The sequence below is a fragment of the Passer montanus genome, unplaced genomic scaffold (genome assembly GCF_014805655.1).
Source record: "Passer montanus isolate IOZ18808 unplaced genomic scaffold, ASM1480565v1 scaffold9, whole genome shotgun sequence".
NCBI lineage: Eukaryota > Metazoa > Chordata > Aves > Passeriformes > Passeridae > Passer > Passer montanus.
The window spans coordinates 2,262,253-2,290,219 of NW_024374367.1; the positions used below are offsets into that span (position 1 = coordinate 2,262,253).

Consider the following 27,967-nt stretch of genomic DNA (forward strand, 5'->3'; position numbering starts at 1 on the left):
AAATCCACCCATGAAATAAAATTTTACACCTCACTTTAGAGCACAGGGTCCATGACAAAGCCCCTGATTCAGAGGGACAGCTTGGCATGATGTCCCTGAGCACAGAACACTCTGAGGCTTTTGAGCACATCCAACATGAAGTGGACACAAAGGAAAAAGCCCACATGCCTCCAACCCTCCGTCCCACTTTCCACCCTGAGGGAATGCTGGGTGACAGACAGAACTGCAAGTGACTGCAGGATGCAATGGAGACCAAACACACAAGGAAATCCTTCAGCATGTGGAAAAGCAAGACTTCAGATCCAACCAACCAGGCTAATGCTGTTCCTGCTGTTAACTCCTGGGAGAAGGGAACAGTCCCAGGCTGTGGCCTTCACCTCTGGAAGCAGCCAAATGCTGACATACCTGTTCACACAAATTGATGGGGTTGCACTGGCTCACACCATCCCCACTGTAACCAGGCAGGCAGTTGCAGGCAACCTGGAGGGAGAACAGATCCTTGGGCTCAAACTTGGACCAAATAAAGGAAACACACAAGGGCTGCTCTGGACAGAAGGCATGTGGTGTAGCAACTATTGCTACCTCCATGGATAACCAAGCTTGTGTCCACAACAAATATAACCCGAGATTGCCTCCAGCCTCTGGCCAGCAAAGCCATCTGCTCTCATGGAAACAGCAATGTTTTCATGCTCTTCCAAGGAACCTTCTCTACATGGAAGGGAGTAAGCACAAAGCAAGGCACTGCAATGGACAGAACTGTCTCTAGTGACAGCTGTGACAACTTCCATGGTAATGTTGCCCTGACATCCACCCTACACACTCACCTTCTTTGGGCCTGTTTTGATGCACTCTGCGTTGGTGTGGCAGCCCCCATTGCTTTCCAGACAGAGATCAATTTCTGCAGCAAAACAATAAGGCCAAGTTATTGCTGAGGGCTGCTCAAGGCAGCTGGGAACTGGTGATCCAAAGAGGTTTTGGGAAAGTAACAGCAAGAACCTTCCAACTTGGGGAACACTTTCCTGGGAAGTGTCTTGTGATAGCAAAGGAATAGGGTGTAAATACAATGTTACTCCTGACACATGTGGGCCTCTGGGCTGTGACAAATCTGCCCACAAAAAATTTGAAGCCTGTCTGGATGTACTTTAAAGAATATGAGAGGACTGGACTCCCCATAGCTCCATCTTCACCCAGAGCACCACTGTGAGAGACTGCCCTCACCCTCTGTCCCCGGGCCTCTCCATGACACGCATAAGAGCAAGAAATCTTGCAGGAATCTTTTTGTCTGAGACCAGAACACTGGTGTTTTAGTCTGAAATTCCCCTTAGAATTGATGCTGCTCTTCTGCTACCCCCAAAACACACTCTGAGCACTCACCCATGCAGAGTGTCCCGTCCCCAGCATAGCCTTCCTTGCAAGCACAGGTTCTCTCTCCTGGGGACACCTTGGTGCACACAGCGTGCATGGAGCAGCCACCGTGGTCAATAGTGCAGGGATCTATTTCTGTGACCAAAAACAAGAGCAGCAGATCAGCTCAGAGCACCTAGGAATGGTCAACTGTGCCAGAATGATCATATAGCTTACAAAATCACAACATCTTGTTAAAATCTCTTTGTTTCTCAAAGAAACTTATGGTTCTTTTAGGACATGGGGCTTTATCCAGACCTGAGACAGGTCAGTCCAAGTCAATAAGCTGAGCATATGTAACCTCCAAACTGGAAATCTTTCCCTCACAGCATTTGCTCACTGACCACAAACGGTTAGATGTGAAAAAATACATTTACCTGAACAACTTACATGTATGAGTTGTGTTTTTTTTTTTTTTTTTTTTTGTGTTTTTTTTTTTCTTTTTTCCCCCCTTACTCACTTTCCAACAAGGGCAATACTGAAAAGAAATCGGAATGTCTACCAGTGTTTTGACTGTTACAATTTGATCACTTGTTTTTTTCCTGGTCTGTTTGCTTTTGACATAAACAAGGTATGTAATGTAGCTCTGGTAAAGTGTTCTGAAATTCCACCTCTTTTTGGCTCTACTGCTGCACTATTATCTGGTTTTGGTATGGCCAGCAAATAGAAGAATCACAAAGTTTTAAGAAATTGAAACCCCGCATTCCAAGTATTCATGGCCAAAATTGTTATAACTTTGCCACCAATACTATCATACTAGAACAAGTACAATCCATTCATGTACATCAGGCTGTAAGAACTGCCCTCCTACACTTGCCTGCCCTTTTATCCCTCTCTTGCAGGCTTTAGCAACATCAGGAGCATCCTGTGTAAAGCTCTGGACTGGAAAACATCTCTACCAAAGCATGGCAGAGTTCATGGTTCATGGCTGAGAGGAAAAGGATTTGAGTGATCTTTCCTCTGGCAGCTTCCTGCCAATTACTTCCCCTTGTCTTTGCTGGACACACCTGTGCAGTGGGTCCCATTCCCTGTGTATCCAGCAGAGCAGAAGCAGGTAGGCTGGGAATCTGTGGAACTGTTGAGGCAGCTGAAACAAGACAGGGATAAACAATCACTGACAACACCTCCTGATTTGCTTGGCTGGTGAGAAGCACTGTTCAAATTTGGCATATGCAAGAGACCACAATGACCACAGGAGGCACATTCCAGGTATTCCTTTACAACTCCAAACACTCCAGTCACACTGGCCAGGGCCTGGTGTCCAGCCCAGGCCTCCCACAGTGCACCCTCACCACACCCACGAGCTTCTGCAAGGTGCAAGGGGGATGGCAGGGTCCCTGCCTAAACCAGGGCTCTGGATAATGGATGGAGAAGGGAGCCAGGGGAGTCATTCCAGCCCTGTTTCATTCCTTGGCAGGAGCAGAAAGAGTTTGTAAAAGGCTGGTTGATTTGCTCCATGAATAAGGCCAGCCTTGGAGCACTTTGGAATCTCTGCTTTCTGCCATCCACACATGCTGAAGGAACTTAGATTGGATTTATGCCTGGACAGACAAAATCCTTGGGGAGACTACGCATGGCTCAGGTCCAAAGAGAGCTCCCAGAAAGGAACTGACAATTATGAATCTTTGATGAGCAGGCACCTTCTGCCAGCCCTCTGCCAAGCCCTGAGCCAGAATCACCTCTGAGTAAAACTCACACAAACACACATGGATGACTCAGCCCTTCTTCTGCACTTACTTGGCCATTTGATGGCAGGTGTTATTGCATAAGTCAATTTTGATTCCTGCAAAAGAAAACACAAATATAACTTGGAATTTTCAGCTGGGGCCATTTCTACCATCTAGAGAAAAGGAGCCTGCAAACCAGGAGTGATGCTAACTGTCTTGTCCTGTGTGGCAGCAGGAAAATCTCATGGGATTTATGTTTTGGCACTTTGCAAGAGAGGGAATTTGGTGTTCTCTGTCTCAGCTAATGGTTCAACTTGATTTTATCTGTGTGGCCTCTACACTGGTCAGAACAAAACAAGAACTGAAACCTCATTAACCCAGAACACAGAGCCATTTGGTTTTGGCCCTTTTGAAACAAAAGATGAGCTGCTTTCATGCTTGGCATTTGCACTAGTAGGACAGCTATGCTTGATTTCTATTTCTAAATTCACAATAAAATCAACCTTTATGTGCAAACCTTTAAAATCTCAAGGTATTTAGAAGCTCATGGAGCAAATGCTAATCAAAATCCTAAGTCCATCCTCACCCAAATGCTAATCAAAATCCTAAGTCCATCTTCAACATGTTATTCTAACACACAATGACAGATTTGTTGAAAACTGCAGACTGTGGCCTGAGCTCACCTGTGTGACTGCATCTGTGAGCAGAAAAAGCAGCTCAGCAAACACACTGGGGCCTTTTGAAAATTCAAATCAAGCCCTGCCACCTTCTTAGGAAAGCAACAGGACTCATGACCAACTCAATGTGGTTGGAAGCTCCCATTTCTCTCCCAGAGCAAGGCGCTGGTTTTGAGGTGCCTCTAACCTCAGTGAAGGTAGAAGCAGGGATAGGCTTTTCTTGGGTTACCAAAATAAACGGTTGGGGAAGTCACAGCAAATGCAGCTTGTGTGCAGGAATGAGAAAGCAGAGTCTGTAAAGGTTTTGGGGGAATGCAGAGTACATGTGACTCTGTGGTCAGAGCAGACAGAGCTGCTCTGAAAACTCGATGGGATCCCTCAGATTTCTCTGCCACTCTTACACCAGAGGCCCCTTCACACTCACGTACTTTCTTGGCAGGTGGGGCCCGTCCACCCCGGGAAGCACTCGCAGCTCCCGTCCCCTCGCAGCCCGTCGTTACAAATGCCATTGTCACAGGCACACTCTGCAGGGCAAATACAAACACCACTGTCAAACCAGCCAGGCTCACCAGAAGAGCCTTGCTGCCATTTCATTGTCTGCTCTGTTACTAATCCAACACATCAAACTGCCATCAAGAAAATGTCACAGGAGTATCAAAAGAAAATGTCACAGGAGTATCAGCTCTTGATGCCCCACTGCCAGGCCAAAAAGCACAGGAAGAGATCACCTGCCTGTGCTTGCTGTAGTTTGGGTGGCAGCAGGAAAAGCAGCGCAGCACAGCACATGCTTGGTTTGAGGATGCAAAATGGGGCCACTCCTCTAGCTGGCCACAAGTGCTCACTCCTGCTGTCTCTCTCTCAGAGACCTGGCAGCCATTTGCCTGTCTCAGAGTCTTGGCACCTTTCTGCTCTCCCACCACCCCTCCTGAGAGCTGAGCTGTGGCCACCTTTCTGCCCTTGCAAGCAGTTTGGCAGAGCCAAGCTGCCACAGCCACGGGTGTCACCTGATTTGCAGTCGGCTCCGTACCGTCCCACTTCACACATCTCACAGGCAGTGCCGTGGAAGCCCTCCAGGCAGCGGCACTCCCCGCTGCCCTGGATGCCATCCTGGCACTCCCCGTTCCCAGAGCACCACCGGCCTGGCTTCCCGGGGCACATCTCACACATGTGGCCGTAGTAGCCGGGGCAGCAGACGGATGTCTGGAAAACCAACAAGAGCAAGCTGGGGTGAGCCATCCTGTGCACACAGACAAGGTACAGCTTGATTGTGTCTGTGTGACAGCCATAATTTCTGACAGCACATGGAAGGAACGGGTAGGATTGAGTGAACACCCTGAAGTGAGGTTGTGTTGCTCAGAGCTTCTTGTAAAGGTCTGCACTGCCCTTGGGAAACATGGGCCCTTTGGTGAGTAACTGAAATATCCTGTGCCCCTCCAGCCCAGCTCCTGCCTGTGTCCTCAGTGTGTCTCTCTGCTGGGTAGAGAGAGGCTTTGGCAGGAGGTGATTTGGTTCCAAAACCTGATTTAACTGCTGTCACTTCTTTCTGCATCTACCCACGGAGGAAAGAAAATCATGACAGGACAAAGTTAGATATTACAGATGATGAGAAACAACATCTAATGAAGCCATGCAAAAGTGCCAAATGAGGGACAAGTGCTGACTGAAACTCTCTATGTGAGTACAGTAAATCTAACTCCCCCTCTCCCTTTTCAATTTCCCATTCCCTCTAAACTTTCCAAGTGATCCTGCAACACCTATAAGACGTCAATTCACACAAGCCTTTTTTTTTTTACCATTTTCTCTTTAAGTGTTTTCTTCCAGCAACCCATTTTCACAAAACTGGTAGGGGCCATAATACACACAACATGAGGTGTGAGCCCTTCTGCTCCTCCCTTTGGTTCGGCTCCAGTGAGTCATCAGTTATTCGGGAAGGCACAGGCACAAGCAGAATGCCATCATTCATGCCTCATTTCCTTAGGAAACCAGACTGCAAACATTCAACTCCTTCTCTTCCTCTGCAGGACAAAACCCAGAGCAACAATACCGAAGCAGCAGGTCCCAATCCATCACCATGCAGACATTTCTGCAGATCTTTTGTTGTTCCAGTGCCCTCCACCTCCCGGATAGAGAGCAATTCCCAGACAACCCCAGTCTCAGCTGTGCAATGGCACAAACACAGCGAGGATTTCAGCACAGCCTGCACTTCCATGGCTGTGCTTCTCACACCCATCTATCGTGCTTTAGCAAAATGAATCAGAGGCAAATGTTTTTCTCACCAGAGAAACCTTTGCACAGGTGAAATGGCAGCCTGTTGTTCCTCCACCCGCAGAGCGCAATCTGCAGTTAGCGAGATTCCCTCTTCCAAGGGGCTCCTGAGGATATAATCAACATAGACACACACATAGGAGACACTACAATATTTAGACAAATAATGTACATTTTGGTGCACTATGGCAGTGTTCTTGCTTTGTATCTGACAGGAATAGCCCTAAAAATCTGAACTATCCAGAGCTGGGACCAATGAAGCATCTCTGGATGTGAGGTCACCACATAGAGTCTATTTTTTTATCTGCCAAACTCATGGTACATGATGGTCTGAATACTGAGAAAAAAAGAATTGGGAATTTTTGGGTATAGGGTAAAGCAGTGAGGCCTAAGAAGCCAGATGTAACTGCTAGGCATTTCACAGCCAGCATGGAAATGAAATGCTTAGTTATTTTCCTCTCTGGATATGTTTGTCACTCACTCCCAAACAAGCTGCAGGCATAGCCAGCCCATCTGCATGAACAAATCAATGGTCCAGACAGACAGGGAAATTGCTACAGGCACTCCCAAATTGCCTTTTCTTGATGATAATGCCAAAATAGTCAAAGATAAAAAAAAAAAATTAAAAAAAAAGACATCTCTTCTTCCCTGTTAAGTGTGAAAATGAAAAGGCTCCTGAAATTCAGGCAAAACCTGGTGCCAGCTGGGTGGAGCTTCATGATTCATGTCCATGTTTTTCCTGTGTAACTCTCCGCTTGGTTTCTGCTTTTTCTTGCAAACGTTGGCAGTGCATGAGCTACAGAGTACTCAAGGGCAGATGGATCCAAGACTCACCAAAAGAACTGATCCAGAAGGACACTTGATCCCCTTGTCACACTTGCCGCACCTTGACTAGGGCACAGAGAACAGGACAAGTCACCAGGTGCCCTCTACCCACATCACACCAAGACACTAACCTTGAATTACAAATGCTGCTCTACAGGCTGCTGGCTGGGACAAAGATGTTTTTATCTCTGTGCCTCAAAACACCAAAAGAAAAGATCATATGCCACACCTCTCCTGAGTCCCAAGAATTTTTGTAGCCCTGAGGTTCCTTCACAAAAGTCTGCAAATACTTTTTTCCTGCTCTGTAGCAGGCAGTCTGACACTGCAATCTTCAGGTTTAGTGGCTTAACTGCCATGAGCCACAAGGTACATCCAAGCTGGACTTTTGGCCATGACTCTCAGGCAAACCAGGGAGCATTTCCTAAGGGAGTTTGTGGTCATGGCATGCAAAAATTGGGCTGGATTTTCCTTCCACAGCTGAGTATCTGAGAGTCCCTGCACTAGCCAGCCCCATGGCTGGCATTGTGAGGGAGACACAGCAAGGGAGCTGATCTGCACAAGAGCTGCATTAGATGTACAGAATCTCCAGGTAGGAGGTGCCAAATCTCCACAATGTCCCATTTCATGAGGCTCATCTGGGGTTACACCACAAGCTACTGTCTCATCCATGAGGGCAGCCAAGGAAGGTGGCCTGTTACCCACCAGTTTGGCTCGGCAGGTGGAGGAACCCTGTGAAATGATGTCAGCTCCTTGGACGTCACCATTACCTTCAGTATGGTGGTGGTATTGGCAGTGCAGCGATTCTTCTGGACCTGGAGCACCTGGGACACCCCAATCAGGATGCCATTCCTCGTCTCAAAGGATGTTCCATCCAAAGGAATCTTATTGACAAACTTCTGCAAAGCAGGAGATAACAGCTGAGACAATAACCTTCAACTCCTTTTGCATGGATTGCTTGGCAGCTCCAAGACAGTTCAGCAGTGAGGGTGTGCAAAAGAGAAATGGGAATATTGGGTCACCAGCCTTAGGAAGTGATAGGTCAATCCAGAGCCTCAGATGGCAGGACAGCCTGCCTCCCTTACCTGAGTGCTGTTTTGGTAAAACATCAGCCAGTAGGAGAGCCCTAGCATGCTGTTCTTGTGAACTCCACTTCTCAAGTCTGCAGGCAAGAGCTTCTCTCCCAGAATAATGTGATACTGCACTGTTTCATTGTCCTAAATCCACAAAAATACAAATTTTAGCCTTCATAGACTACAATTCAGTCAGAGGTATGGTATAAGAAATCTACCTAAGCACCTCTAATGACTAATTAAGCCCACAGAGCCTAGAAACTCTCTGTCACAGAGGACACTGATCACACTTGAGATTCTGATACTTGATGAACCCATTAATGCTTTCAGAAGTCTGAGAATTGCCACAGCCAGCCAGGAAGTGGAAGGTATTGTGCCATCTATCCACATACTAATTTACTCTGCACTTGGGGTCCAAATATTCTTTTCAGACCCCACTGCAGCACCCCTGGAAATCCTCTCATTTCTCTGCCACATTTCTCCCAGCTTTTAGCATCAGATATTCACCTCCTCTGCATGCTAAAATCCCCTGAGCTATTTGGCAATGTACATGCCCCTGCACCCACCACAGCACATATTCAAACTGCAAGCAAGCAGTGAGCTTACCAGCTGGGTCACATTGGCAGCACGGCAGTACTCCTCAATGGAGTTATTTCCAGGAACAAAAATTGTGTATTGTTCAGAGGACTCAACTTTCCCAATAAGCTGGTACTCCTAAAAAATATCCAGGAAAGTAACATTAGCAATTACCCTTGTACTCACTAAAACCCAAATCACATGAGAGATCAATTACAAAGGCAAGAGGGAGAGCTTGAAAATGGGATATCCAACTTCTGCTCAGCCATACACATCTGATTGCTTGCTCCTTGTCCTGGCTGACATAAGAGCAGCTTCCCAGCTATGAAAAAGCCTTCCCTTTCTCCTGGTTTTCTCTGCCTTGTACAGGCATCAGAGCACCTGCAGTAGACAGGTCATCTTCCACTGTAACACATGGCAGTGATCTAGAGATCTAACTGCAATTATGGAGCTCTTGGGCTGCACAAAAGCTTTCCTAGAAGACCTCTCCTGCAGGACACACACGATCTCCTTTCTTTCCAGGCAGCCCAAATTTAGGTCCCCCAGTAGGGGTGAGGTGGGCATTTGCTCCAAAGACTGTTGTGACAGTGACAGCTGTGCTCACCTCGGCTGCTTACCTCTAGCAACTCCTGGAATGTGCTGAAGGAGGCCACTGAGCTGAGCTGCTCCTGCAGACCAGGAGGGCTTGGGGGGATATCTCCTGGGGATGGCAACAAAACCTGCCAAAAGAGCGAGGCTGAGCAAGGGGCTGAGGGGAATCTCACCAGACTCCTGCCTTGCTTGCAAGAAAGACAATCAAAAGGTCTTGTTTCACACAGTCCTGCAATAGCCTGAACTCTTCTATCAGCCAAGAGAAGGGGAACTCTCCTCCCACTGATCCTGGAGACAAATGTTTTAAACATTGAACACTGCTGCACAGGAAACATCTGTCAGGACCTTGTGATAACCTCATATATTTTGCCTTTATATCCCTTCCTAACCATCCAGACATGTGTTCCTCCTTGGCCCTGTAACAGAGGCTGCTACATAAGCCTGCTGCTACAACTGCAGCATTTCCCAGTGCCACATGTACTGACGTACCTTACTGAGGACATGGATGATGCCATTGCTGGCAGGGATGTCACTGACAACTACACTTGCATTCTGGATGGTCAGTACCTGCACAAGAACCAGAGGGAGAATCAAAAGGATCAGGAAGTGCAAAGCAAATTCAAAACAAATACGTTGTTCTTTCAAGGCTGCACATGGTTAATCTGGGTGCAGTTTTTGAAAGCTGCCTGCATTTGGGGGCACCAGTGTCCCACCCAGGCTCCTCACTGGAAACAGCAGCCCCTCAGCAGTTAAATTTGAGCTTTATGTAAGAAAGCCTTACGCCACTCGTGGTGTTTATCTGCCATCTGGTCTGTGGGTTGAGAGTGGGTAATTCTGGCCCATACTTTTTGAGCTTTTCAGCAGTGAAGACACCTTCAAGGAAGTGGGCTCTGTGGGGAACAAATCAGATAAAGAAAAGATTAGGGAAGTGTTGGTAATGACAAGGAGATAAGACCATAGCACCCAACATTTACTTCTCTGACAGGAAGTACTTTAGCTTGTGGAGAGAACAATGGAGAGAATTGTTCTGATGCCATCTGACTGGGAAAATCTCTCTGCAAATACGTGAAACATAAACTCACTTCCCATGGTTTGTGGTCTATTATGTTTTAATTTTTGCCTGCTAGATATTTAAATTTGCTTCATTTATCTCAAGATATGTCCTCATTGGTCATGTTTTCACAAGAAAAAAAATCAATTTCAAGGCTCTGTTACTGTTGTTTGGCCCAGTAAAGCAAAAGCAGGAGGCTTCTCATACCTGACTAAAAACGGCAGCATGTAAGGGGTCAACCAGAAATCTTTGTCAGCATTGCTCAAGTTCTTGATAGCTGCCTCTGATGGCACCAGGACAGTGACATTGGCTCCTGCTGGGATGCTGAAGAGAGATTTCTGTTGTCCAAAGCAGAAAAATGAATAAATAAGACACACTACTGCCACATCTATAGTGCAAAGTACACCCAACAGCCATCCCGCTCTCGCAGCCATCTGAAAGGGATGGGAAGGAGCAGGGCAGGTGCTCAGCAGCACAGCAGGATCTCCTGCCTCTCCTGGGCATGGCAAGCAATCAGTACCACAGGTGGTTTGGCCAAAACAGCTGACACCTGATTGCCAAGGGAAAACCTGCTGCTTTAAGCTCTACCTTCCCAAATCAGTTTTCCTTCAAACACATTCAGTCATATCCATAAATCCTTTTTGAATGCCCAACATCAGTCCTGGGGGAAGGACCAATACAACTGCTGGCAAAAGCAATTTTGTATGCAGCGGGTCAGGTGAGCTGAAGCTCAAGTTAGAGGCTGTCCATAATAGTGAGTTTCCATAGACTTAGTGCAGTCTGTGGAGGGTCTCTCTTGTTCCCACATTAGAGGCAGGGAAGCAACAATGAGAAAAAGAACAAACATGCAGTCTAATGTCCCAAAGGATGTTCTTCTGAAAGACAGTGTTATAATGCTACCCCTTCTTTGCCTTCTGTGCTGGTTTTTGATGGCCAGGAGTTACAGATGGTACAACCATGAAAATTAGGTGTAACACAGCCCCAGCTTCCTCTTGTGGGAGACACAAAGCCTCCAAGACACACTCATGACCCTCATTCTACCACAAACTCCACAGCTTTTCTACATGCCTGTTCTGTAACCACTTCTCATTTTCTTTGCTTTGTTTTCTCTAAAGAAAAAGATAAATGGAGTTGCTTGTCCTCTACAGACTCATTCACAGACTTCACTTCTACAGAACTTACCCATGTGGGTGTCCCATGGGTACTCTTACCTTAACCCAGTTGTAGAAGCCTGCAAAGTGGGAATTCCTGGCCAGCTCCTTTCAAACAGAAACAACAGAAGAGTTACATCTGCTGAGCACAGGGTACAGGGCTGGGGGACTTGGGGTGGGGGAAAGGAGCCCTTTGCAATATCAAATCTGGCAACAATGACTTCAACATTCTTCTCACTTTTTAACTGTTACAGGCACCATGTATTGTGAGGAGAGATGGGCACTTCTAAAACCAAACTTCAGCCATTAAAAATACATATTTCCAAATAAGGAAACTCTTTCCAACTCATCTCTAATGAGTTCATGTGTATCAGGGACAAAAGATTGAATCCACAGTGGCCTTTGATATTTCTAAAGACAGAAAATAGGCCTGACAGCTTTGACCTGAAAAACTTTCCTAACAATGAAGGAAAGATGACTTATTGCACAGGACAGGTGCTCCCTGCACAGGAGTGAGGAGCTTAGAAATTATGCTTTCACTGGCAGTAATTAGTCCTGGCAACAATTCTGTCCCTGTGGCCTTGGAATACACTTGGGCTTCATGCTGATGCTGGTAGAGTCAACTCAGGTAACAGGGAAAAGCAAAGAGAGAGCAGAGCCACTTCTCCCCAGTCCCAAAAAGGCCTCAGACATTTGCTCTTCACTAACTTTTAGAATGTCCCCATAGCATGTCATGCCATCCCCAAAGTAGCCTTCAGAGCAAACACAGGATCTCTCTCCTCCACCAAGGGGTACACACGTAGCCTGCAAATACAAGGAAAGGAAGAAGAAATTAGAGAGCAAACACAGGTTATGTAGTGTCACACCCATCTCAGAAGTGAATTCTGGCCTTCCAAGGGCTGGGCTAGAGTAGCACACACAAACACCTTCCCCCTGCTGCCTTTATGGTGGCACTGAGTGTTTCCCTCATGCAGCCAAGCCTAGGTGATTGCTTTGGTTGTGTGAACCCACAAAAATCAGAGGATTCCTCTTTGGAGCACATCAGTGCAGGCCAGTAAGATGACATAACAAAAACCTTTGCAATTCTCTCAATGCCATGGCTGCTGCAAAACCTGTCAGGGAGCAGGTGAGCCTGCCCTGCCATGCCAGCCTGAGGAGAGCTCTTTAACTACTCACCAGGTCATGGCAGCCACCATTGTCCATGAGGCACGGGTTGATGGCATCACAGCTGTGGCCATCGCCAGCATAACCCCTCTTGCAGACACACTTGCTCTGCAAGAAAGACATTTCAGTTTTACAGACTTACCAGAGCATCCTCGTTTACTATCCAAAAAATGTCTAAGGCAGCAAAACTTATCCTTAATTTATTTTCCCAAGTTTTCTTCCTGGTCGCTCAAGACCTGGAAATATGGAGCTGCTTCCTTAGCAGAGCATCACCCTCAATCACAGCACACAAGCTGCCTGGTTACTCAAGCACATTGATTCCCTGCACTGCTTGGCTGTGGGGGTCACTTGAAGATGATGGTTTCCTCCTTTGTTTCCAGGGAGGAAATTTTTAGGGAATGACTCAGACTTTGTGAATGGCAGAAAGGAGTTAATTTCAAAGTTTCCTTCTTTCAAGATGTCTAGGAGAGCATTTGTACATCTCACCTCACTAAAATTTGCTACAGCTCTTGTACCTTTTTTCAGCATCTTGTGCATGCTCAGTGGGCAGAAGCAGCACCCTGAGAAGTCTCCTCTCACATGCACCTTCCTCCTACCTCTACCTGCATTGCCCTTGGCCCAGCTCCCTGCACAGACTGTCTGAACAGCTGCACATGCCCTTCAGTGCTGTGGTCAGGGGAAAGGGGCACACAGCAACTGCTGCCTTAGGTCAAGCTGTATTACAGACTGTCGTCCTGTCCCTTTGCTGCACAAGTCCCAGAGCTGAGCACCAGTCCTGAACACACCAGTGCACCTCACATGCAGGTGCACTGTGATGCTGCAGCTGCAGCTGGGGCTTCTGGCAGTGGACAAGCAGGTTTGGCTGCTGGCCAGTCCCGTTTTTACCTCTGGCAGTCCAGGGCCACCTGAGAGCAGCTGGGGAGTGTTAGTGCTACCACCAGGCTGGTAGCCATGCTCATACCTGCCCGGGCCCGGTGTACATGCAGTCGGCGTTGAGGTGGCAGCTCCCCCTGCTCTCCAGCATGCAGTTGTCTATGGGCACACACGCCTTGCCATCCCCAGTCCAGCCCACGTTGCACTGGCAGGTGGCAGTGCCAGGGCCTGTACTGGTGCACAGGGCCTTCAGGAGAAGGGACAGAGAAGGAATTACACCCAGCAGAAGGGAGAGAGTGCAATGAAAATACAGCAACAAATCTCCTTCCTAAAACTGTGGAGAATTTCTGACTGACCGACTCTGATTCCAGCACTGGGAACTGGGGGTGGAAGCATCTTCTCCAGAAAAGTCATAGAAAACTTCGTAATAAAGTGATTCTGGAGACATTCAGTGTTTTCAGAGAGGTAGACACTTGTGTCTAAGGTGGCTCCGAACTTATGGGGCATTCATTATCATCATGTAAAGCTCTTCCATTACACAGTAAGTGTTCCCTGAAGAGGAGGACCATAATCTCCTGCCTGGATGTCTGGGATGGAATCAATGATAGATGGAAGATCTCTCTCAGGAAAAGACCTACTTTGTACCCAGTGCCATCCTATTCTCTTGCATATGGCCCAATGTCTTCCTCTGACTGAAGGGATCTAATTTATGATGAGGTCTGACCATTTGGCAGTAATTTCCAACATGAAGTACTACATGGGTGCAAATGTAGTGTTGATGGTTACTGGGGATATGTGTTGGATCTCACAGTTAAGCTGCAGACAAAGTAACACATGATAGATGAGCTTGAGGGGAATATAGTTGCAAATCAAAAATTATCTGTGCAGCTAATCTGTGTGGCTGATAAAATGTCTAGTGTGAACCAGCCAAACTACCCTTGGAGTGTCACATTTTGGTACCAGCCCAAATGATCGACATATTTACAATGACTATGCCAAGGCACTTGTTATTCCACCTCATCTGACAGACAGGAAAAATTAGCACATAAAATCTGTAACAATCCTAGGAGTCCTGGATCCCTGTTCTGATTGAGAGGAGCTGCCTCTCCACTCTGCACAGTCTGACCCCACTTACATTCTGTGAACAACCTCCCCGTTCTGGCTGAGTGCACAGGTCAATGGGCTGGCAGGAAAACCCATCCCCTTCGTATCCATCCATGCAGATGCACCTTTAAAGTACAAACACAAGAGGGACACAGGTAGAGCAGTCCCTCAGGCAAGCAAGATTTATTCCTAGCAGGCTGGCTGAGTCACTCACACCATCCTGTGCACCGCAGACACACACAGCCACAGGGGTGGCAGCCATGCACAACGGCAGTGTGCCCCCAACGTGCCACAGAGACTGACCTTGCTGTGTCATTGAGGCTGCAGACAGCGTGCTGGTGGCAGTACTGGGACAGCCCACTGGGGCCACAGTTCTTGGATGTCTTGTCACAGAATTTCCCGGTGTAGCCTTCCTTGCAGGACCAGGACTGACACACCCCCCCACTGCCAGGCCGGTTGTCACAGACACCGTGGACACAGCCACAATCTGCCAAGGACATGCAGTAAGATCAGTAAGCACAGAAAGTCCAGAATCCACCACAGTTGTAGATTTCCAACTTTCCTTCACAATTTCTAGTGACACCAAATAATCATTCCATTATTATTTTTTGACAGAGGGGATGTCTGTTGAGAGACATCCATCACAAATCAAGCCTGGCCAGGGAACAGATCCTGTGACTGCCTGGGTCCATGTTTTCTATAGGCTGTAAGAACAGACTCAGATTTAGGCTCTATCAATCTCAAGGTCATGGTCAACTGTCTTTTGTTTCCTAACAGGAGAGATCTAAATTAGGTTGATGCTTCCAAAACATCACCATTGTCATATAAAACATGTTTTCTCCACTGTTGTTTGAAGGGACACACATGATGCCATTTTTGTCACTTCTTTCATGAGGCTGGTCTTGCCAGAATGGAATCCAATATATATGAATTTGCACCATTATCTTTGTTCTAAATTATCCTTTAGTCTCTCCATCAGAGTTCCTAACCTTCATCACAGTTCTCGCCATGCTTGTTTGGGTTTGCACAGATGTGGCAGGCTGTGCCTTTGAAACCTTCAAAGCAGTGACAGTTGCCATTCCCTTGAATGCCATCGCTGCACTGGAAAGAGAACAAGAAAAAACCAAAGTGATTGAAACTCAGAGACATGCCAAGGCATTGATGTCCATTAACAGTACTTTGATACTCGCAGTAACAAACAGGACTTTGAAGAGTGGTGGTAATACAAGACCCCACACAGCCGGAGCTGTGTCCAACAGCCATGACCTAATTCTCACCAAATATGTGCCATTCTCCCTGGATCTTCTGCCACCACCTCTGTGGGCTTATCCCTGGAGCACCAACTCTGAACTGTACTTATCTCAAACTACACTCTCCAACCACAACTCACATTTCCCCGGCCATAGCATGGACTGGAAAATCCCCCAGGGCATGGCATGCAGTCTGGACCAAAGAACCCTTTGCAGCATCCTGGTTTCTGAAAAAAAAAAAGCAAAATTAATAAGGTACGACATGACTTAACAAGAATTACCTGGAGTACTCCTGTGCTCATAGTTCTCAAATTCTGGTCCTTGTCTCTGCCATGGAGGGAAACAGAATGTTGTATTTAGCATCTGTGTTTCTTAGGAGGTCCTGCACCTAAATTACTTTTCAACAATGACCCTCTTCCTGCTCACAGCCAATTCTTCTCAGAAAAAATCATTATCTTCTGCTTGTTCTCTGACTTCAACACATAGGATACATGTTTTTTATGAACTTCTAATTCTTTAATAGCTCTGGTCCACTCACTTTTACTTCATCCTTGCCCAGAACTGCATTCCTGTGGAGGGATGTAGCAGTCCTGGATTGCAGGCCTTGTCATGACCGACCAAAGGAAGAACGATCATAATACAAACAATCAGCAGTATTTAATGAAACACCCACAAATCATTACATACAGTTGGCACTGTGAGAGCTCAGGAGCTGCAGACAAACATGAGGTCCATAAATTCACTAAGAGAGACTTTCCTGAACCATCTGACAGTGGTTCATAAACAGGATGCAATCACTTCACAGCTTACAGCACTTTCCCTGTGCTCAGCTTCCTTTGGGAGAAATGCTAAAGCTGGCACACTCCAGTTAACCCTACACCATCATGGCTTCCTCCAGCTTGGCAGGTCACAACAGGGATGCTTTATTTTATTTAGTTATTGCACTCAGGTTTAACTGAGCTGCCTTCTAACATCTGCAGTAGCTTGGTACCCTGTGTTCTCCTGGACAAACAAAAGCAGGTAGCTCGTTTATGTGATGGTCCTGGGGACAGCTTTCCTTTTGCTCCCATCCAGCCCCCTCGACTCAGAGCCAGAGCTGTTCCTGGTGAGTGAGGAAGGGCAGAGCTGAGCTGTCCCAGAGGGAACGTGCTCCTCCATGCCACTCACCGTGATGGTTTGATTGCAGTACCTGGCGCACCCCTTCTTCAGGACGTTCAGGCCTTGTGGGTCGTGGATGTAAACACACTCCTTTGGGGACAGCGTTGCTTCCTGCACAAACAAAACGAGCCACTAGCACTGTCACCTTCCCCTTGGCTCTTTGTGCTGCAGAGAGCAGCTGTGCCTGTCTCTGAGCTGGCGAAGTTCACTGAGGAGCCAAGGTGAACAGCACAGAGCTGTGGCAGGCCCAGGATGGACCAAGGCACACGGTGGCCTCCTCCTGCTCCCAAGAGTCCCCAAGCCTGAGCCAAGGTGCTGCCCTTTAGTTCTAATTATAGTATCTGTGATAAGGGAGACAGCAAAAAGAGGGGAAGGAAGGGAGGGGGGGAGAGGAGACAAGGGGGAGATAAGGGTGGCAGGGAGGAGAAATCGAGGGTAAGAAAGAGGGGAGGAAGGAGGTAGGAGAGGGGAGAGGGGAGGAGGGAAGGAGAGTGGGGCATAGAAAGAGTAAGGAGAGAATGAGAGTGAGGGAGGGAAGGAAAAAGACAAAGGTGAGATGAAGAGAGGTATATATAAGAGGAAGGGTGGCAAATAACATTGGAACAATGCTCAGTGACCTGTCTTGGAGTTGGGTACGGGTAGAACTGGGCCCCAGGTGATTCTGACTGCCAGCTTCAGTCAGAGAGGAAAATGGCAACGGGTGATTTTGCAGATCTCTACTTCAGACATCCATGCTGAGACAGCATTAGCAAGTTCTCCTGAAAGTCAGACCTCTCAGAGGACACCCAAGAGTTTAAGGGTGGTGAGCACCTCACTGGCTTTCACAAACAACATCTTGGGTCTGGCCTTCACATTGCCATTTCCTGGAACTTGCTGTTCTGCTAACCTCAGCATGAGATAACTCAAACAGCACCACTCTTCCTTCCTCCACCTTCAGCTAGCTCTGCTCATCTTTAAATCAACAGGGAGCACAGGCCAGGAACAAACTGTTTCTCATCCTCTGCAGAGCAGATTCTCTGTGATTCCCTGGCTCTAATATAGGCAGAGGCAGTACTGGATGGTACTTCTGGAATCAGGTTTGCATCTGAGACTCTGGAGGAGCTGGCAAACCCTGCATTGTGGGCAGCAAAGCTCTGCCTGAGGCAGAGCAGAAGTGCTAAAAGCTGCAAGTCTACAATTTCATTTAGAGCAGAATTTCTCACTGTGCTCCACATTGATTCAGCAGGCAGACTCCAGAATAAGAGAGTGCACAGAGCAGTTAGTGGGCAACAGTCTGGGACCACAAAGCTTGGATACTTACCCTCTAACAAGCCTCTCTACTGGCTGCCTTTCCTGCTCCCTATTTATTTGAAAGTGGCTTGAGTTAAAACTGTCAGTGTCCCTGTTTATCATTATGCAAAGAAATGACAGAAATAACTACAAATATTTACCATTTCCTTGCTGCCAGGTGGGCAAGTGCTGTTGTTGAGGGCCTCACAATCCACACAAGACCCCTGTTAAGAAAAGAAGAAGCAAAAATGTAATTTTCTCAAAGGAACTTCTTCCCTATTCCAAGAATGCTACAGAGCTACTGTTCCCAGTACTTACATCCAAAACCTCACAACATGTATGTGAAATACTTAATTACCATTAGTTTCCACACTCTGAAATGTGCCAGGTTTATCACTTAAATAAAATTTCTCATGTGTCTTAAGGAAATGCTTGCACCTGCCTGAAGCTGGGGTCTCTCTGTCTCAGAGAAACTCTCTGAGTTTCTCTGCTACAAGACATCCTGCTAGGCTGGAAAGCACTTTGGGCATCCAAGCAGCAAGGCTCAATGAATCAGCAAGTTATGGGGACACGCTGTCCCCTTGGGATTCACTGTGTCGCCCCAAACCTCTTGCTATTCAGAGCCTCACCTTCTTTCCTCAGTAACCTACCAGTGATCAAACTGGGGAGCAAGCACCTCAAATAAGGTGTATGAAACAGTTCCTGTGACAATACTGCACAGAAATTGTAGGTCCTGCTACTGAATGCCTGCTTCCTGTCCAGGCTACAGGACACCAGTGCTGGCAGAGGTGGGAACAAAGCACTGTTAGCTGAGTTAGCAACTCCAGTGGGAAGAAGATCACATAGAGGAAAAGGCAAATGTACTTTGGAATCAAAGGTAGGATGGGTGCATGGAAAGAACAACAACCTACAAGAACAATTTGCTGATTAGCAGGAAAGCAGTGCCAAGTGGAAGCAGAAGAAACGCTGACAGTGCTGCCAAAGTTCACACCAGGGGAACTCTCAGACAGACCACCTTTCCCAAATGCAGTTTACACAGCCTGCTTTTGGCCCTCCAGGTGAGTGTGGGGTGCACAGCAAGCCCCAGCTGAGCTTGAGCATGAGAATGGGAGAAGCTGACTTACCATCACGATCTTATGTTGCTCTTCATTGCATCTGTGAGGCAAAATGGGAACGATTGAAGGAGGGATGAAGATGCCATCCAAAGTATGAATAATACCATTTGAAGCCACAATGTCTCGCATTTTTAAGGGGATCCCTGATTCATCCATCAGAATTCTTCCCTGATGCAGAAACACAATTTTAGCCCATTAGACAGGATCAACTACATAAAGCTAATGTGGAAAAGAGATGGTTCACAGCATCAAGGGCAACCACACAAATGGTCAAGCCTCTTAGTGGAGTCACAGATTGGATAAGAAGCAAACTAATTCAATGATCTTATTCAAGTCTAGTTTTTTAAGCAGAGGAGGAAGCAGAGATTGGGAGAAACCACATTGTTCAGAACTACATGCAGACGTTCTCCTAGCACAGAAGGGTTTGCCCCAAAGGGTTTTGATTCACACTTACATCTGCACTAATGTTGATGGTGAGTATCTGGTTAGCCATTGTAACAATGTGTGGCATCATTAGCAGTTGCTCTACAGTCACCTGAAATAAAACACAAGGGGGTGATACCATGAAAAAGCAGGGTAATTTCAGTGTAGTTTACAGAATCCTTCCATGATTCCTGCCACTTGAGAAACTTCTGAAGGGGACTTAAAATTTACATTTCATGAAACACCTTATAAACAAGCAATGGGTCAGAGGGTAATCCAGGACTTTGTGTGAACTGTGTGCAGAACCACAAACACAGCAGTGCTGGTGGCAGCTGCCTTGGTTTTCATTCCTTGTTTAGGTAACTGTTCAGCACAGCTGAAATGAAGTCTCACTAACAGTGTCTCTTGCTAATACAGCTGCAAGTAGGGTCAGACTAATAATGGTTTTTTTCTAGGACATATTCAATAAACAATGAAAGTTCAGCCAGAAGCATAATAGAGAACATACTTTGACTGAAAAAATAAGCTTAAAGGCAGAAAAAAAATGTAAACTGCAGCTTCTGTACTTAGAAATGTAATAATTTGAGTGAGAGTTCTGAGAACCAGAACAATTGTTATTTTTGTGTCCTGCAGCAAACTCTGCTGGACCATATTTTCATTGTAAAGGCCATCCAACTAGGGAGCACCAACACTCCAGAAAACTTAGAGTTCCTTCATGGGGAGAGAGAGCACAGCTGTCCCTTTTGGCAACTCCTTTCATGGCAAATATTTTGCCTCTTCAGATCCTGCAGAGTCACATCTCTGCTCCTCCAGGGGAAGTCCAAGAAGCAGCAACTGAAGTCATCAACACTGTGACCTCTATGCCAGAGAAAAGGGTTGATAAGGTGTTGGTCTGTAGGAGGGCTGGGGTTAGAGCTGCCTGTCTTACCGCTGCTGAAGTGTAGATGTGATGTTTCACCAGTTCTTGAAGCTTATTTATGCCCTAAGGAAAGGAGAGAACATGAGAATCAGATATTCCTTCAATGCTCAGGAGTAAGAGGAGGAAACTACATTTTCTTCTGTTCAAGGCTGACAATGCCAATGCCTACATTGCATTGAATTCACAAGTGAATAAGTTTCTTCATTTTCCCCTGCCCAAAGCTGGGGTGAGGAATGAAAGTCAAACACCAGATTTAAGCAATCTGGCTGACCATATTTCTCACTGCAAGCTCCATCAGCACCCCCTTCTCTCCTAGAGCCTTACAGAAACAAAGACATGGTTTAGCTACCCCCAGGAAGAACAACTTCCAGCAATGACCAGTTCCAGTGTAACTCAGCCAGCTCAGGATATCTTAAAGTGCTATGGGCTCCCACCTCTGTGAAAAGATAAATGAGCCTTCCATCTCTCAGCCTGTCCACAGCATCATTGCTGGGTACAAACACAGTGAAGGGGCCTGGTCCATCCAGTATTGCAGGCAGGCCACAGTTCTGCAAAAACAACAGGAGATTTCATCATGGATCTAACAGGGGTTACTGAGGGGGGTCCAGCAGGAAGTGAGAGGAAATATTAAACAGCTCACTAAAGGCAGAGCTGTTGCAAAGCAAAATGTGCAAGAGGCAACTGGACACCAGGGACAGGTGTGTGGTAGAACAGAAGTGTGAGTGCCACAAAACCACAGCTGGGACAAGGAAGCCACTGGTGGAAATGCAGCAAATATGAACAAGGGAGTCCCAGGCTAATGCTCCCTGTGTGCTTTAAACACAGAGACTCAGCTGTGGTCTAGAACTAAACATGCTGTGGGGAACATCTCTGCAGGGACAAGGGGAAGATGGGAAAGAGGAATGTACCCTTGCTGCTTGTGCCACATCCCCTATGGATATGAAAACTCCAATATTTGCCGTTACATTAGGTAAAATAAGAAAATAAAGACCAAAAATGGCACAGAAAGAAACATGCAGAAAGAAAGACAAATCACTAAAATGTATTTAAATGCTATTCAAAATTCTCCTCAAATCAGCAGCAGGCTTTGTACAGCAGCAATATCACAGCTTCCTGGGTAGACACAAACTTGCTTACCTCCAGTATTGTTTCAAATCTACTGAAAATCTCCATTGAGGCAAGGATCTCACCAATGGTTTTCTGCAAGAAAATACAAAGAGGAAAAACATGGCTGGGGCTGAAGGCAAGTCTGAGCAGATACTGGGATGCCAAGCTTGTGGTTTGCATGTAAAGATCTACAGGAGACCATCATCCTCAAAGAGATGGGCACAATCTAATGATTATTGTTCTCATTTAACACCCAGACAACTTTTTGATTATAATTTCAAAATGCACTACACCCAGTTAAAGAAAATCTTAGTTTTGTTTTTGTGTGAAAAATGCTTTTCAATACTAGTCCTGTAAGATACATGTTCTGTAAGATACAGCAGAAGAAGAGCTCATTTGCTATGATTTTATTCATGAAAGTAGAATTCTCTTCTCATCCAAGCGTGGCAAAAACATCACTGCGAGATTTTTATCTGGCTTATGCAGTACTATTAGCTACTTTTAAAGGTATTTTAATAATACCTAACAGGCCTAATCAGAGCTGGAAAAAAAAAATAGCCTTTTCCCTTTAAAAAAAAAGCCTCACTGATTTGGAAGATTAATGATAAAAATTACTTTTTTAAAAGTGTTTATTCTGCTGTCCCATAGATGAGAAGAAATATGAGTGCTTCTGTACCTGTGGGTTTCTGAGGTTGTCAGTGCTGATTTTTTTCCTGAGGCTGTTGACAATATGCATGATGCCATTGGCTGCTGGGAGATTTGATTGCAAGATGTTGTACAGTTCCCCTGGCAGGTCTTGATACCGGAAAGATTTGATGTATGTCTGGGTGATAACAATAATAAAAATAATTATAATTATGGTAATGATGATGATGGTAATAATAATAATAATAATAATAATAATAATAATAATAATAATAGTAGTAGTAGTAGTAATAATAATAATAATATATTTCCTTGTGGTACATCTGTGTTACCATGATACAGCTGTAAATCAGTCCTCATGGGTCAGCAAGGGGAAGGCACAGCCAGAGTTACTCTTGAAAAAGTAAGTGTAAGGGATGGCCTGGGTGTAAGACAATCACCCCACCCTACTTGAGTCTGGGTGATATTTTGATCCTGGGTGGTACTTTTAAGTCTCAATACAGAAAAAAAAAAAGACATCATGTGGGACTTCCTGCTCCAGAAGGAAGTTTGAGTGTGAGCAATGCTTGATCACAGCTCTGGATCACAAAAGGATGTCCTGCCCACCACAGGGCGGATTTGGAGGCAGTTCTGGAAGTGCAGCTTTGACTGCAGCTTTTGTTGACTCCTTGTGCCTACAAGGAGTGTTCATAACAAAGCCAGGGCAGCCAGGCTCACTGAATTACAAGGCAGGTGTCTGGTCCCTCCACTATGTATGGATCCATGCCCTGCAGCCTAGTGTGGGAGGGTGTCCCAAGGTTGACCTACAAAGGAAGCATCCAAGCCTTGGTGCTGCAGCCGTGATTCAAGCTCAGGGAAGCACAGCTTTCCTGTGCTCTTAATTTTACCATGTGCATTTTGAATTGCTCCTCCCTGCCCTAAACTTCAGTTTACATCACTAAGGACTCAGTTTGAAACAAAGGAAGGGGAGTGCAGACTTCCCAGATCAAAAAGCTCCTAAGTAAACAAACAGGAAAGAATTTTAAAAGGAGCATTGACACACTCAGTTCGGATTCCCCTGCTCCCAGTAGTGCTTTGTCCTTTTGATGTATTATGACCTAGACCTCAAGGCCAAGGCTGGATCCTCAGAGAGGAAACAGTGCTCCCCACCTTGCCAGCTGTGGGCTTGCATGCAGGAAAGGTCCAGGATGGAGAGAGAGAGCAGTGGATACCGGAAAATGTGAGTCAATTGGAAAAGGAAAAAAAGAGCCTTCCACGTCAGAACACAACAATGAAAACTTCTCTGCTAGGAGGACTAAGGAAAATGTAATGGAGAGGAAAAGAGAAACTAGAAGAAGAAATATTCCTCATGTGGCTGTGTCCAAGCATGCAAACTCCAAAGGAGCATTCAGTCTGAAGGGAGACTGTTGCCTCTTCCATGTCAGCCACATGGATATCCCAGCTGCTGATGGTGTAGGGAAAAGGTCTCTTCTCCAGAACATTATGCATATATGGAAACACCATTCACATGTCAGATTCTTGCTTGTCTCTGAGACAGGAGATGTGGTTGCTTGGGTTGTCTTGTCTTAAATCACCTTGCTTTAGACTACACAAAGGAGCTCGTTTTGATCACAGAAAAAGGTTTTCTGGTGAAGAAAGCCCATCAAGGAAACCATGCTCCAGCTCCAGACTGTCCTATGTGAAAACAGTGCCCCAGGCCTTCAGGAGATTCCTTACCTGGCTAGTGAATGTCAGCTGATGTCCTGACAAGGTCCACATAGTCTTGGCTTTTATCATGTCTTCTATCAAGTGCAGACCAGGAACAATGTGCATTCTGCACAACTGCTCAGCAGCTGTGTCCTTTGGGGAGGAAAGCCCACATAAAAAAGAAAAATGACATGTTCTTTCAAAAACTTCATTTACCACAACACCACCTTTCTTCCAGCTAACACACACAGAGAAATTCTTAGCATACAAGACTGAGCTTTTGTCTTCATTTTGATTCACTGCACTCTGGCAAAACTCTTCTGTTTGTCTGCACATCCAAGAGGGAGACTGATTAACCTGCAAGGAACTTAAGAGGAATCCCCTGGACAGAAACCTATTGGACAAATTAAAAATTATCCTTGCTTGATCCAGATTATAAATTTGCTGAAGCCCCCCAGTGCAGTCTTTGCCTGTGCTGGACCATGCAGGTCTAATCTGCTGAAATTACATTTAGCTTTTTCCTTTCTTCTCTGGGCTTACTATCATTGCTGTTTTTAGAACAATCTTCTGTCACTTTTTGTCAAATGATTTAGGTGGAACTGATCCTTGGGGGAACAGGTCAACTAGGTAACTTGGGAGCCTCTCCTGATATATTTTCTATGAATCCAGAAGTTATTTTAACCACAGTTAAGCAGTTAACCAGTATTTTTTACCATAGTTTGAAATTCCAATACTTTGGTGCAATACTTGGCCCCTTTTGAAAATTACACCCTCAGGTAGTAAAAAGCCACTTCAAGTTTTAAGAACAGTCATATGTAAGAGGTTTGAGCTTTGAAAGAAGAACGGCCAGAAGGTCCTACACTTCCTGACATTAAAAACAAACTCTGTCAGTATTGAAGAAAGAAATTGGCCAGAAGGTCTTACACTTCCTGACATTAAAAACAAACAAACTCTGTCAGTATTGAAGAAAGAAATAGAGTTTTTTTTTAAATAATTGAGGGATGCAACATCCTCTATAAGACTGCAACTTAACCAGACAATGTAACATTTTCCCAATAGATGATTTCTATAAATAGTGCATGCCAAAGTTCCTCTCTTGTGTCAATCAGTTTTTACAGGTTGCAGAGCTGAAGCAGGAAAGAACCTTAAGACAAAAATTTGCTGAAACCAAAAAAACTTACATTGAATTCCATTCTATCAAGAATGGGGAGAAGGGATGGTACAAAGACTGTGAAGGGCCCGTATTTAGTCAGCAATGTTGAGCACCCAGAAGCTGTAAAAAGAGGGGCAGTGTGAAGTAGTTAGGCAGTGATGGTTTACCCACAGCAATAAATATTCCTCTTGTTAACAGCACAATTCAATCTACACAGTATCAGCCTGGTGCAAGCAACAAGTACTCATTTACAGGGAAGCCAGAGGGAGTTTGGCACTGCTACCCTGTCCCCAGCTTGCTCCATTCCCAAGCAAAATAAAAAAGCATTTACCAAACATTTTCTTGGCGACGTTTAGCTTCCTTATAAACCTTCCTCGCAAATTCTGCTGATTTATCTCACCCAAGAGATCTTTATAGCAACTTCTCCCGTCTCCAATCTCCCCTTCTTTGCACACACAGCTATGAGGCGAGGATGAAACATAACAAACCATTGTAAACCAGTTTGCAACACATTCAACAATTGCCAAGTAGAACAACATGTCAGTATCTACACTTGAAAGGCCAGTTTAGAATCATAGAATGGTTTGGGTTGGAAGGAACCTTAAAGATCACTTAGTTCAAACCTCCCCTGCCATGGGCAGGGACACCTTCCACTAGACCAGGTTGATCAGGGCCCCACCCAATCTGGCCCTGAACTCTCCCAGGGATGCAGATAAGGGCTGAGTAACTTCTGCCTAAACTGAGTGACAGGAAACAAGATTCCCATTTCTGCCAGGAAAGCCAATTTGTATCTACCCAAAAAGAATGGAGATGATTTCTCATATACAAACAACATAAGGATCGTCTGCTCTAAAGTGCAGAGTACAGATTGCCACAATATGATTATTGACACCTTTTTAATTAGATATTGAGTCAGTTGTGGTAATTTCGGCATCTGAAAATCTGAGGTAATGCACAAAACCCACAGGCTAAGTGACAATCTATCAAACAGCTCCAGTGTGACCCCTTGGCAGCAGTGAGAAGGCAGCCCAAGCACTCCAGGTAGCCACAGCTCATCTGGAACTCACTGAGGGGCCCAGACAGGTTAATGACTTTTCCAGAAAAGCTTATCTACATGTGAAAATCTCTGTCCTGGTTCACACGGGTTTGTAGTCATCACTCAGAGACTACCAAAGCTGTTTTTTCCCGTTTGGGCTTTGTCCAAGTATCAGCTCTGCTCTTTCTGTTTCAGCCATGCAAAGACATGCGACACAGGGGAGGAATTTGACTCCACTCCAGCCTCAGAAGGCTCAGTGCCAGCTGCTGGGGAACAGATCTGTAAGGCAGGGACTGCACTGAACACTGTGTCCTGCACTGTGCTAGCAGATCTTCAGAAAGGGAAGCCACTGTGTTTCAGTCTTGGCCTGGAGCACACAGTGAGCAAGTCAATGCTAATAGTTCTAACAGCATTGGAGAAGGAAGGATCAAGGAGATGGGATTGATCTTTCTCTCTTCAGTGACTCAGAGAAGCTCTACCTTTTCCTGAAAACACATAAAATTCTCAAGGAAGCTTTCTCTGGTGTTTGAGAGACCATTATGCAAGAATGATCCTCTATCCAGCCATATTTCTCATCTAAGGGGTACAAACTTGTAGGTGTTTTGCTCCAAAGGATTACCTGACGTCTGGTGTTTCCTCACTCAACTTACCCCTTCTCTGTCACTCTGCAACTCTAATTTATTTATTGTTTACAGACCTGACTGGAAGAAGAGACAAAGTCTTACTCCTCAGAAGCAAATATGCACAAATGTGAGCAAACAACCACACATCTCCCTTTTAATGATTGATTATTAACTTCTACCACCACTAGCTTGGGGAACTACACCTCCAGCTCACATCAAAGAAGAGTCTGCCACCCCAGATTAAAAGTGTTTTGTGACCCATGTGCAGTAATTTACAATGACTGATGTCAAACTCTACTTCCAGTAGGTTTGTTACAAACAGGTTCTTCCCAAAGGGCAACTCTGGCCTGTGCTCCTGAGATCACCCTCAGTTTCTTCAAAATTCAGCTCATCCAAACCAAGTCTCCCTTCTTGTTGCAGGCTAAGCTTCTTTATTTTCAGTTTTCAAGCTGGCTTACCTAGGAGTCCCCTGAGAGTTAATTTCACACGTGGCAGTCACATCACAGAAGTACTGCCGGCAGTCGCTGGGAAATGCCAAACACTCGGAGGAAGGAGTTCTCCTACTCATCCCAGACTTGCAAACACACGTTGCCTAGGGGAAGGAACCACAGTGATCACAGAGCTGCATTCACCATCTTTTATCCTACAAAGGAGATGTCTGGTTTCCCTTTGCAAAATCTGAGGTGAGGAGAGCAGATCTGACCAACACATCCACCAGTTCTTGTGAAGAACTTCTCCCTTGGCCAGTTTTGGCTGTTATTGCCTTACCTCTCCTGGTCGTCTGTACATACAAATTGTAGAGTTTTCTGGGCAGCCTCCATTGCTGTCAACACAAGGATTGATGGGCTGGCAAATCTTTCCATCTCCTTGAAATCCTTCTTTGCAGGTACATTCATATGTACGTGGTCCAAGAACTTTACATACAGCAAAGGGGGAACATGGAGAAGGAGCACAAGGATCCTGAGCTGCAATTAAAGAGATTAGAGGTGAGCACAACCAAACTCCTGATTTCAGAAAAGCGCTTAATGCTGCACAGCACAGTGCAAGGAGTGGAAAGAATGGAGCATAAAGAATTTGTACTGTTAAACTTCTAAAATTTCACAGGGAAATTAAATCATTCCAAGCAGCAGACATTTGGGGTTTTTTATTCTGAGGAATTTAGATG

General features: G+C 45.7%; 1 protein-coding gene across 3 annotated transcripts in view; it reads right to left on the minus strand.

The window, feature by feature from the left end:
* STAB1 (stabilin 1) overlaps positions 1-27,967 on the minus strand; it is a 53,292-nt gene that overhangs the window by 12,694 nt on the left and 12,631 nt on the right. For all 3 annotated transcript variants that reach the window (XR_005630390.1, XM_039733860.1, XM_039733859.1), the window contains 37 exons: positions 27,571-27,767; positions 27,261-27,394; positions 25,475-25,602; positions 25,172-25,263; positions 24,021-24,143; positions 22,336-22,482; positions 21,690-21,752; positions 20,987-21,100; positions 20,562-20,615; positions 19,665-19,745; positions 19,220-19,378; positions 18,257-18,319; positions 16,836-16,937; positions 15,809-15,895; positions 15,408-15,519; positions 14,722-14,905; positions 14,450-14,543; positions 13,403-13,561; positions 12,454-12,549; positions 11,986-12,081; positions 11,338-11,385; positions 10,334-10,464; positions 9,857-9,965; positions 9,565-9,642; positions 9,102-9,203; positions 8,515-8,622; positions 7,921-8,052; positions 7,606-7,734; positions 6,848-6,904; positions 6,025-6,120; positions 4,753-4,948; positions 4,177-4,272; positions 3,142-3,187; positions 2,412-2,491; positions 1,375-1,500; positions 825-898; positions 406-480 (listed from right to left, as the gene is read on the minus strand). Coding sequence is in view for 2 of the 3 variants with exons in the window: in XM_039733860.1 (XP_039589794.1) it covers positions 406-480; positions 825-898; positions 1,375-1,500; positions 2,412-2,491; positions 3,142-3,187; positions 4,177-4,272; positions 4,753-4,948; positions 6,025-6,120; positions 6,848-6,904; positions 7,606-7,734; positions 7,921-8,052; positions 8,515-8,622; positions 9,102-9,203; positions 9,565-9,642; positions 9,857-9,965; positions 10,334-10,464; positions 11,338-11,385; positions 11,986-12,081; positions 12,454-12,549; positions 13,403-13,561; positions 14,450-14,543; positions 14,722-14,905; positions 15,408-15,519; positions 15,809-15,895; positions 16,836-16,937; positions 18,257-18,319; positions 19,220-19,378; positions 19,665-19,745; positions 20,562-20,615; positions 20,987-21,100; positions 21,690-21,752; positions 22,336-22,482; positions 24,021-24,143; positions 25,172-25,263; positions 25,475-25,602; positions 27,261-27,394; positions 27,571-27,767 (3,968 nt within the window). In the remaining variant the exon portion in view is untranslated. The remainder of the gene's footprint in view (positions 1-405; positions 481-824; positions 899-1,374; positions 1,501-2,411; positions 2,492-3,141; positions 3,188-4,176; positions 4,273-4,752; positions 4,949-6,024; positions 6,121-6,847; positions 6,905-7,605; positions 7,735-7,920; positions 8,053-8,514; positions 8,623-9,101; positions 9,204-9,564; positions 9,643-9,856; positions 9,966-10,333; positions 10,465-11,337; positions 11,386-11,985; positions 12,082-12,453; positions 12,550-13,402; positions 13,562-14,449; positions 14,544-14,721; positions 14,906-15,407; positions 15,520-15,808; positions 15,896-16,835; positions 16,938-18,256; positions 18,320-19,219; positions 19,379-19,664; positions 19,746-20,561; positions 20,616-20,986; positions 21,101-21,689; positions 21,753-22,335; positions 22,483-24,020; positions 24,144-25,171; positions 25,264-25,474; positions 25,603-27,260; positions 27,395-27,570; positions 27,768-27,967) is intronic.